This window comes from Stegostoma tigrinum, chromosome 5 (assembly GCF_030684315.1).
Source record: "Stegostoma tigrinum isolate sSteTig4 chromosome 5, sSteTig4.hap1, whole genome shotgun sequence".
Taxonomy (NCBI): domain Eukaryota; kingdom Metazoa; phylum Chordata; class Chondrichthyes; order Orectolobiformes; family Stegostomatidae; genus Stegostoma; species Stegostoma tigrinum.
Window position 1 is genome coordinate 114,618,744 of NC_081358.1, and position 11,161 is coordinate 114,629,904.

At 41.6% G+C, this 11,161-nt stretch overlaps 1 protein-coding gene across 8 annotated transcripts in view; it reads left to right on the forward strand.

Annotated features, from left to right (window-relative positions):
- The window catches only part of ankrd12 (ankyrin repeat domain 12), a 164,522-nt gene that overhangs the window by 149,748 nt on the left and 3,613 nt on the right, over nucleotides 1-11,161 (forward strand). For all 8 annotated transcript variants that reach the window (XM_048528554.2, XM_059646222.1, XM_048528545.2 and 5 more), the window contains 3 exons: nucleotides 3,683-3,781; nucleotides 4,666-4,809; nucleotides 4,918-5,013. In XM_048528554.2, the coding sequence (XP_048384511.2) occupies nucleotides 3,683-3,781; nucleotides 4,666-4,809; nucleotides 4,918-5,013 (339 nt within the window). The remainder of the gene's footprint in view (nucleotides 1-3,682; nucleotides 3,782-4,665; nucleotides 4,810-4,917; nucleotides 5,014-11,161) is intronic.

The following is an 11,161-nucleotide window of genomic DNA, read 5'->3' on the forward strand; positions in this document are numbered from 1 at the left end:
GCCTATAAAGTGGCCAAGAGCACTGGAAAATCAGAAGATTGGGAAGGCTACAAAGACAAACATAGGATAACAAAGAGAGCAATAAGGAAGGAGAGGATCACATATGAAGGTAGGCTAGCTAGTAATATTAAAAATGATAGTAAAAGCTTCTTTCAAGACATAAGAAACAAACAAGAGGCAAAAGTAGATATTGGACTGCTCCAAATTGATGCTGGAAGGCTAGTGATGGGAGATAAGGAAATAGCTGAAGAACTTAGTAAGTACTTTGCATCAGTCTTCACAGTGGAAGACATGAGTAGTACGCCAACAACTAGGGAGAGCTAGGGGCCAGAGTTGAGCATGGTAGGCATTACAAAAGAGAGAGTGCTAGAAAAGCTGAAAGGTCTAATAATTGATAAATCTCCTGGCCCCGATGGGCAACATCCCAGAGTTCTGAGGGAGGTGGCTGAGGAAATAGCAGAGGCTTTGGCCGTGATCTTTCAAAAGTCACTGGAGTCAGGGAAAGTTCCAGACGATTGGAAAATTGCTGTTGTAACCCCCTTGTTTAAGAAAGAATCAAGGCAAAAGATGGAAAATTATAGGCCAATTAGCCTAACCTCGGTAGTTGGTAAAATTCTAGAATCCATTGTCAAGGATGAGATTTCTAAATTCCTGGAAGTGCAGGGTCGGATTAGAACAAGTCAGCATGGATTTAGTAAGGGGAGATCGTGCCTGACAAACCTGTTAGAATTCTTTGAGGAGGTAACAAGTATGTTAGACCAGGGAAACCCGGTAGATGTTATCTATCTAGATTTCCAAAAGGCCTTTGATACGGTGCCCCACGGGAGGCTGCTGAGCAAGGTGCGGGCCCATGGTGTTCGAGGTGAGCTACTGGCTTGGATTGAGGATTGGCTGTCTGACAGAAGGCAGAGAGTTGGGATAAAAGGCTCTTTTTCGGAATGGCAACCGGTGACGAGTGGTGTCCCGCAGGGTTCAGTGTTGGGGCCGCAGCTGTTCACCTTATACATTAATGATCTGGATGAAGGGACTGGGGGCATTCTGGCAAAGTTTGCCGATGATATGAAGATAGGTGGACAGGCAGGTAGTACTGAGGAGGTGGGGAAGCTGTAGAAAGATTTAGACAGTTTAGGAGAGTGGTCCAGGAAATGGCAGATGAAATTCAATGTGAGTAAATGTGAGGTTTTGCACTTTGGAAAAAAGAATACAGACATGGACTATTTTCTAAATGGTGAGAAAATTTGCAAAGCAGAAGTACAAAGGGATCTGCGAGTGTTGGTCCAGGATTCTCTAAAGGTTAACTTGCGGGTAGAGTCCGTAATTAAGAATGCGAATGTAACGTTGTCGTTTATCTCAAGAGGGTTGGAATATAAAAGCAGCGATGTGCTTCTGAGGCTTTATAAAGCTCTAGTTAGGCTCCATTTAGAATACTGTGTCCAATTTTGGGCCCCACACCTCAGGAAGGACACTAGCCCTGGAGCATGTCCAGCGGAGATTCACACGAATGATCCCTGGAATGGTAGGTTTAACGTATGATGAACGGCTAAGGATCCTGGGATTGTACTCGTTAGAGTTTAGAAGGTTGAGGGGAGATCTAATAGAAACTTGCAAGATAATGTATGGTTTAGAAGGGGTGGACGCTAGGAAGTTGTTTCCGTTAGGCGGGGAGACTAGGACCCGTGGGCACAGCCTTAAAATTAGAGGGGGTAAATTTAAAACCGAAATAAGACAACATTACTTCAGCCAGAGAGTGGTGGGCTTGTGGAATTCATTGCCACGTAGTGCAGTGGAGGCCGGGACATTGGTTGCCTTCAAGGCAGAGATCGACAAATTCTTGATCTCAAAAGGAATCAACGTCTACGGGGAGAGTGCAGGGAAGTGGTGTTGAAATGCCCATCAGCCATGATTTAAATGGCGGAGTGAACTTGATGGGCTGAATGGCCTTACTTCCACTCCTATGTCTTATGGTCTTATGAAGCGTTGTCCCAACACTGAGGTTTACCTTTGGGTCTTAGTCTGTCTAATGGGAACATCATCTCCATGTACAGTCTACCCCAAGCCCATCAGTATCCTGTAAATTTCAATGAGACCCCACCCCGCCCCATCCACCTTTATCTTTATTCATTTGAGTACAGAGTCAGAGTCCTCAACTGTACCTTTTTATGATAAGCCCTTTATCCTTTTTCATGGGACAGACCAGACCGCATTCAGATATCTTGGAGATAGCCTGGACCCTAACTTGTATGTTATATAAAAGGAAGTATAAGGTACTGTGTTCTAGGTGTACTTTGGCTACACTACTCAGCTTTAGCAAAGCTAACTTTATTCTTAACCTACATTTAAAATATAATCAAAAGAGACATTGATGTAACTTTACCTCTATTGGAAAGACTTAACAGAATCGTAGATTATTTAACTGCTACTCTGCAGTGTTCCAAAATAGTAAAATTCCCATAAACACACCCTTGACCAAGTCAGTAAAAAGGGTTGCTGCCATAATCACGAGAGAGACAGAGAACCCAAGCTTTTAGCTGTAGCAGAGACAGAAACCATTTTCGCAGCCAACTTCAAAATCCTCATAGCTATGAAAGCTAATTTAAAAACCCTGGTTCTGTGGGAGCCTGATTCTACCCAGTCATGCTGCTTCAATTGTTCCAACTTTTTTAAAAAACCTAAGGCCTCAAAGCTGTTTGTTGGCTTGGATGAGAGCTCATACCTAAAGATCAAAAACTCTTGTCAAAAAAGGGACAAAATATACCTTTTGAAGCCATAGTATCATCACACTCCAAGACCATTGTTGTAAACCCCCTCTGGTACTCCCCAGTGCCAGCAAATCCATCGTTTGATTTGGGGCCCAAAACTCCACTCAATATTCCAAGTGTCACGCTGGAAATCAGCCTGGTAAACCTTTATTGTACTCTGTCCATAGCCAGAACATGATCCCTAAAATTTGGAGATCAAACAGTACTTGAGGCGTGGTCTCACCAAGGCCCTATTCAATTGCAGCAAGATATCCTTGTTCCCGAACTCAAGTCGTCTTATTACAAAGGCCAACATACCATTTGCTGCTTTGACCAGCTGTTGCACTTGCTCACTGACTGAGCTACAAGGATGTCCAGGTCTCTTTGCACCTTCCCCTTTCCCAATCTATCACCGTTCTAACAACAATCAGCATTCCTGTTTTTGCAACTAAAGTGGATAACTTCTCATTTATCTGCATTAAACTTCATCTGACATGCATTTGCCCACTCTTTCAATTTGTCCAGATCATGCTGAAGCATCTCTGCATCCTCCTCCTCCTCCTCCTCCTTCTAACCCAGTTTTGTTTTGTCTGTAGATTTGAAGATATTACATTTTAGTCCCCTCATCATTAATATATCAAGGGAGCACAAGGTGGACCTCATGGACAAATGAGTTTGGAAAGGGTATTTGGAGAAATGAGAGGAAAACAAGAAACCTGTAAGTTCAGAGCTAACTCAGGGAGAAACTATGTAGAAGGTGCTACTCCTTTGTTCATGACCAGTTTCTAGTTTTTGAAGTAGATTAATCATCATCGAGTAAATCATTTTTTAGGAGGAAAGTAGTAAAGTTTTTTTTTAGCGAATTTTGTCAGCATGGACGACTGCAAAAGTTTCAAGTTGTAGCATTTCCCATTAATATTGATTGCTGTTGTTTTTGTTTTTAGATTACTCCTCCTCCATCGCTGTCTGAAGCACTGAAAGAACTCTTCAGGCAACATGAAGTTATACGAATGAAGCTTCGATTGCAGCATAGTATTGAACGGGTACATATTTTTGTGCATATCTTTAGTCTTGCATAATATAGAATGAAACACTTTTTTTTTAATCTGTTGTTTTGAGGCCATCTAAAAACCATATTGGAATTATGTCCTTAAATACTCAAAGGATCTTCAAGAAACAGGAATTAATAGAGCTGGATTTTTTGCACTGGAGCTTGGACTGGTGTTAAAAACTGTTTTGGTTTGGCACCCTGCATGGGAATCTGAGAAAGCATTCTTTCAAAAAATTTCTGATTGCAAGTGCAACATCCTTTATCCGCACATCTGAAATCTGAAATGATCTAAAATCTGAAGGTCTTTTCAAGGATGGATCTGAAACAGTCTGTAAACGCGCTGAGTTTGTCCTTTGTGGTGGGGGAAGCTATGCTTGGCCCAAACAGACCTTAAAGCAATGTTTTTTTTTTCTCTCTGAAAGACTCAAACTCATTGTGTCTCCAGGACCATTCAGGCCACTTGGAAATAGATTTTTGCTTTTGTGTCTGTTGAGGCTAAATGAAGTTTTTTTTAGTCTACATCAAAGTAAGTGTATGCCTTTATCTTGCAGCCTTTGGAAATGTAGGGAATCAAATTTCCGATTTCCATGTTTAACTGAGCATATGAATTCACCGGGGGTTACAGTCTGAGTTACACTTCAATAACATTGAGTTCTATTAGCCTCACTATTATGTCTAAAGACCCAGATCGTTATTTTTTTTTACCAAATCTGACAACGAATTCCTCCCTTTTCAGACACTAGATTAGTTCAAGATATTTGCAGTAACTACTTGAATATTGGTTGAATTGTACTACAGTAAATATATTCAAAAGCCTAGAGGTTAAAATATACATTATTACATTACTGGGAGTACTTTATTTGTGTTTAATTTCAGGAAAAACTTATTATGTCAAATGAGCAAGAAGTTCTAAGAGTCCATTACCGTGCAGCAAGGACACTAGCAAATCAAACTTTGCCTTTTAGTGCCTGTACTGTGCTTCTGGATGCGGAGGTTTACAATATGCCTCAGGATCCGCAGGTGAAGATGAAATTGGTCTTTTGAGTGGAGGATGTGAATAAGAATTATTTTAATTGTTACTGTGAACAGTTGTTGGAAAAAATTATTATTGTATAATTTTCACTTTAGGGTGATGAAAACAAAACATCGGTGAGGGATCGATTCAATGCACGTCAATTTATGTCATGGTTGCAGGATGTAGATGATAAGTTTGATAAATTAAAGGTATGTTTCTTTCAACAGTTACTTAAATAAGATGTACAAGTACGTTTCACAGTAGGGTCCATGAATGATACTGTAATACAATATAAACAGAGATGGATGTGCCCATGCAAAAAAAAGTTGAGAGGTGACCCAAAGAGGGAGCTGAAGAATGGTCAGGCCATGGTTGAGAGGACAGAAGGGTTGACTGAAGAGGGAATCCTGGAACTCTGAGACACTCTCAATCTTGAAGCACGTTATGTCAAACTAGCATTTTATAAAGTATTGCCATTCACAACAGAACATAGAACAATACAGCACAGGAACAGGCCCTTTGGCTCATGGTATTGTACTGAACATGGTGCCAAATTAAACTAAATCCCTTCTGCCTGCCCTTTGTCCATATCCCTCCATTCCTTACATATTCACATGCTTATCTAAAAGTCACCCCTATTGTATCTGCCTCCACCAACCCCCGATAGAGTGTTCCAGATTCCTACCATTCTGGGTTTTTAAAAAAAAATTTCCCCCACATCTCCTTTGAACTTGAACCCCTCACCTTAAATGCAATCCCCCTAGTATTAGACATTTCACCTCCGTGCACAAGATTCTAACAGTCTACCCTACCAATGCATTCATAATTTTATAGGCTTCAATCAAGTCTCCTCACAGGCTCCACCGTTGCAGAGAAAACAGCCTGAGTTTTTCTAGCCTGTCCTTAAAACTCATACCCTGTAATCAAGGCAGCACCCTGGTAAACGTCTACTGCACCCTTTCCAAAGCCTCTGCACCCTTTCCAAAGCCTCCACATCCTTCCTGTAATGTGACAACCAGAATTGAATGCAGTACTCCTAACCAAAGTCTTATAAAGCTGCAACATGATATCCTGACTCTTGTAATCAGTTCCCTGACCAGTAAAGGCAAGCGTGCCATATGCTGCCTTTACCACCCTACTTACCTATGTGGCCACTTTCAAGGAGTATGGATTTGAACCCCAAGATCGCTCTGTACATCAGTGTTGTTCGGGGTCCTGCCATTAACTCTGTATTTTTCCTTAGCATTTGATTTCCCAAAGTGCAACACCATACATCCGATTAAACTCCATCTACCATTTCTCCACCGATATTTGCAACTAATCTATATCCCGCTGTATCCTTTGACAACTTTCTACACTATCAATGACTCCACTGATCTTTGTATTGTCTGCAAATTTACTAACCCACTCGGCTACATTTTCATCCAGGTCATTTTATAAATATCGCAAACAAACAGCAGAGGTCCCAGTACAGATCCCTGTGTAACACCACTAGTCACTGACCTCCAGCCTAAAAAACACTCTTCCACTTTGTTTTATCCCTTCTATGACCAAGCCTATTCTGAATCCACTTGGCCAAGTCACCATGGATCCCATGTATCTTAATCTTCTGGACGAGCATACCATGAAGGAACTTGTCAAAAACCTTCCTAAAATCCATGTGGACAACATCCATTGTTCTACGTTCAATGATCACCTTTGTCAGCTTCTCAAAAAATTCAGTCAGATTAGTAAGACGTGACCTGCCCTGTGCAAAGCCATGTTGACTGTCACTAATTAAGCCATGCTTTTCCAAATGCACCTATATCCTTATCCCTAAGAATTCTCTCCAACCAGCTTCCCAAACACCGAAGTGAAAATCACTGGTCTGTAGTTTTCTGGGTGGTCCCTATTTCCCTTTTTGAACAGAGGAACAACGTTGGCTACTCACCAGTCCTCTGGGGTGTCTCCAGTGGCTCATGAGGATACAAAGATCTTGTTCAGTGGCCCAGCAACCTCCACTCTTGCCTCTCAATGACCTGGGGTAGATACCATTGGGCCCTGGTGACTTAGCTTAACTCTCTTCGAGACCCAACACCATTTATTTCCTGATTTCAAAATGTGGTAGCATATTATCGTGTTCCACAGAAATCTCTCCATCCTTCATATCTTTTTGCTGGGTGAATACGGATGCAAAGTACTCATTAAGGATCTCGCCGATATCCTCTGCCTCCGATTACAAGTTCCCTCCTTTATCTTGAGTGGTCCTACCTTCTCCCTAGTTATCCTTTTGTTTTTAATGTATGTATAGAATGCCTTGCAATTCTCTTTAACTATGCTTACGACGGTCATTTTGTAATGATGTCCAAACGAGCAGAAAACACATTGTACTGGGTAGTCGGCATGAGTTACAATACAGATGACTCATTGATCAGCTAAAATGTTTGAGAGCTAACAATGGAGGGTATATTGAGAAGGACAATGTTAACCATATGCCTTTTGAGACCTCTGTGTACACCTATAGGTGTAGAGCTTTAAGAAGAACAAAGAAAATTATAGCACCGGAACAGGCCCTTCGGCCCTCCAAGCCTGCGCCAGTCAAGATCCTCTGTCTAACCTATCATCTATTTTCTAACGGTCTGTGTCCATTTGCTCCCTGCCCATCCATGTACCTGTCCAAATATATCTTAAAAGACGCTAACGTGTCTGCGTCTACCACCTCCGCTGGCAACGCGTTCCAGGCACCCACCACCCTCTGTGTAAAGAACTTTCCTCGCTTATCTCCCTTAAACTTTCCTCCTCTCACTTTGAACTCATGACCCCTAGTAATTGAGTCCCCCACTCTGGGGAAAAGCTTCTTGCTATCCACCCTGTCTATACCCCTCATGATTTTGTAGACCTCAATCCCCGTCTTTCTAATGAAAATAATCCTAATCTACTCAATTTCTCTTCATAGCTAGCACCCTCCATACCAGGCAACATCCTGGTGAACCTCCTCTGCACCCTCTCCAAAGCATCCACATCCTTTTGGTAATGTAGTGACCAGAACTGTACACAGTACTCCAAATGTGGCCGAACCAAAGTCCTATACAACTGCAACATGACGTGCCAACTCTTGTACTCAATACCCCATCCAATGAAGGAAAGCATGCCATATGCCGCCTTGACCACCCTATTGACCTGCGTTGTCACCATCAGGGAACAGTGGACCTGAACACCCAGATCTCTCTGTTCAGCAATTTTCCCTAGGACTTTTCCATTTACTGTATAGTTCGTCCTTGAATTTGATCTTCCAAAATGCATCACTTCACATTTGCCCGGACTGAACTCTATCTTCCCAACTCTCCAGTCTATCTATATTCTGCTGTAATCTCTGACAGTGCCCTTCACTATCTGCTACTCCACCAATCTTAGTGTCATCTGAAAACTTGCTGATCAGACCACCTACACCTTCCTCCAAATCATTTACATACATCACAAACAACAGTGGTTCTAGCACAGATCCCTGTGGAACACCACTGGTCACAGGTCTCCAATTTGAGAAACTCCCTTCTACTACTACTCTCTGTCTCCTGTAGCCTAGCCAGTTTTTTTTATCCATCTAGCTAGCACACCCTGGACCCCATGTGACTTCACTTTCGCCATCAGCCTGTCATGGGGAACCTTATCAAACGCCTTACTGAAGTCCATGTATATGACATCTACAGCCTTTCCCTCATCAATCAACTTTGTCACGTCGTCAAAGAATTCTATTAAGTTGGTAAGACATGATCTTCCCTGCACAAAACCATGTTGCCTATCACTGATAAGCCCATTTTCTTCCAAATGGGAATAGATCCTATCCCTCAGTATCTTCTCCAGTAGCTTCCCTCCCACTAACGTCAGGCTCACTGGTCGATAATTACCTGGATTATCCTTGCAGCCCTTCTTAAACAAGGGGACAACATTAGCAAGTCTCCAGTCCTGCAGGACCTCATCCGTGTCCAAGGATGCTGGAAAGATATCAGTTAAGGCCCCGGCTATTTCCTCTCTCGCTTCCCTCAGTAATGTGGGATAGATCCCATCCGGACCTGGGGACTTGTCCACCTTAATGTCTTTTAGGATACCCAATACTTCCTCCTTCCTTATGTCAACTTGACCGAGAGTAAGCAAACATCTCTCCCTCACCTCAACATCTGTCATGTCCCTCTCCTCGGTGAATACCGATACAAAGTACTTGTTAAGAATGTCACAAGACAGGGTGACAAGAAATTGTTTAAAATATCAGTATGATCAGGGAGTATAGAATTTTAAGTAAACCTAAAGGAAATTAAGGTTCATTAGGAACAATTCCTAGTTTGTGAAGTTAAAAGGCTGGCAACAGTTCATTTATGTCGTTGTAAAAACAAACAAACTCTCTCACAGGGGTTACCTCTCAGCATCCAAATTTTCATTCCTCACTCCACCTTGATCCTCTGCCTAACTCAACTTTTTTCCTGCCTTTTTATCCTTTCAAACGGAGAAGTGTTCCTGGTTGACCTTAATTACTTTTGAAGATTTTGTAAAGTTTTTGTTACCTTGGCCATTCTGAAATTCTGCAGAGTTGGATTTGAGCTTAGTGTGGTGAGGCTTAGGAATATCTTGTTATGTGGAACCTAAGCTCTAAAGTAGAGCAGTGATGTAAAGTTTGATATGTATGTCTGTACAGTGTTTTTTTAAAAATGGTTTAGTTTGATTTGAGTTTGTAACATTTTGGTGCTGCGTTGTCTCAACTTTGTTTATTGATGCATGTTTTATGGGGATTTACAGCCTTGAAGTAGAACTGGGAGTTCAAAGTTTTTTTTTTCCAAAAAGTAATCAAGAGAATTGGCCTGTTGCCTATTAACAACATGAACTTAGTGACGGAATTTGTGTGTTGATTATTACTACAGAGTGGCTATGAGCCACTGTAGTAAGCAAAGATGTACAGATCAAAAAGCCTTCGACAGAGGCATACAGGTTACATTGCACAGGGCATGCATTAGGTGAGATCAACGTTAGCAAGATCAGTATTATTTGAGGCTAGAGAATCCACTCATCAGTCTAATAATTTTACCTGTGACTGACCTCCATGGTGAACCAAAAGAAATATAAAACTTATGATCTATCAAAGCCAGGCCTGGGATGCATTTTTGTAATCGACCTTTTCAGATGTGTCATGACACCTTTGAACAGATGCAACTTGAATGTAGGCTCTCTGGTTCAGAGGTATGGTAATTACCACTGCAGCCCCCTTACTGTGGGATCTGATAAGTCCAGTATTACCGTCAGCTGGAATCATTAACTTCCCAAAGCTCTCAAAAGCCTGTGGCTAATATTTCATCCCTTTCTTACTCACTCTGTTCCAAATAAATAAGTAGAAAGCAAAATCCAGTCCATGTAAATAATTGTAAGTTGGAGATTTTAGTGATGTTTTAAAATTAAATACTAAAAATTTAAGCTAGCATTGGAAGCTGAAATAGTTGAAGTATGGGAAACCTTTGTCTGAAATAGAGTGGTGAAGTTCCATGAAGGTTTCTTTTGGATTTGACGGACTACCAACTAGAGAAATAAAGAAATTGTAGTACCCAAACAAATGAGTGATTAAATATCTTAGAGGGCCTAAAAATCTGCAGAGTAAAAAGAGATGAGTGTCAGTGCCTACTAGAACAATTAATAACACATACTTACACATTAGAGGGATACCCATAACAAAACCAGAAGTTGCTAGGAGAAACTCAGGATATCTGGCAGCATCTGTGGAGAGAAAACAGAGTTAATGTTTCGGGTCCAGTGACCCCCCCTCCAGAACTGATTATAGCTAGGAAAAGATTGGTATGTATTCTGAAGGTAGGGAGTGGGGAGGAGTAAACAACAGGTGTAGATGAAGCCCAGAGAGAACGACAGTTGGACGAAGAATTTGGGAATGGTCAACCAGAGGAAATGAATAGCTGCTAATTGGGACCATAATTAGCTTACAAGGGATGGTTGTGGTAGCCCATGCGATGGGAAAGCCCAGTGTGTGGGTGTTGGGGCAAGGACATGAGAGGAGGAGTTCAGGTCCGAAAATTATTGAACTGTTGAGGCTGAAAGGTCCTCGGGGCGATAATATGCATATCTGCTCCTCATGCTCATCAAATGAGAGGACTATCTATTATGTACCTTTGGGGAGATGAATGAAATGAACATCCCAGTCATGCAAAGAAGGTAGTCAATTTTCATATCAAATTCCACTGATCTTCAAACCAGTGAATGACATGATTGGTGAGATAGCAACATAATGATCTTGTCATTGAGTTAGTAATCTGTAGGCCAAAGCAATGCAAGGGGGTAGTGGGGGCTCAAGTTTCACAACCAGAACTGAACAATTAATAAAATCTG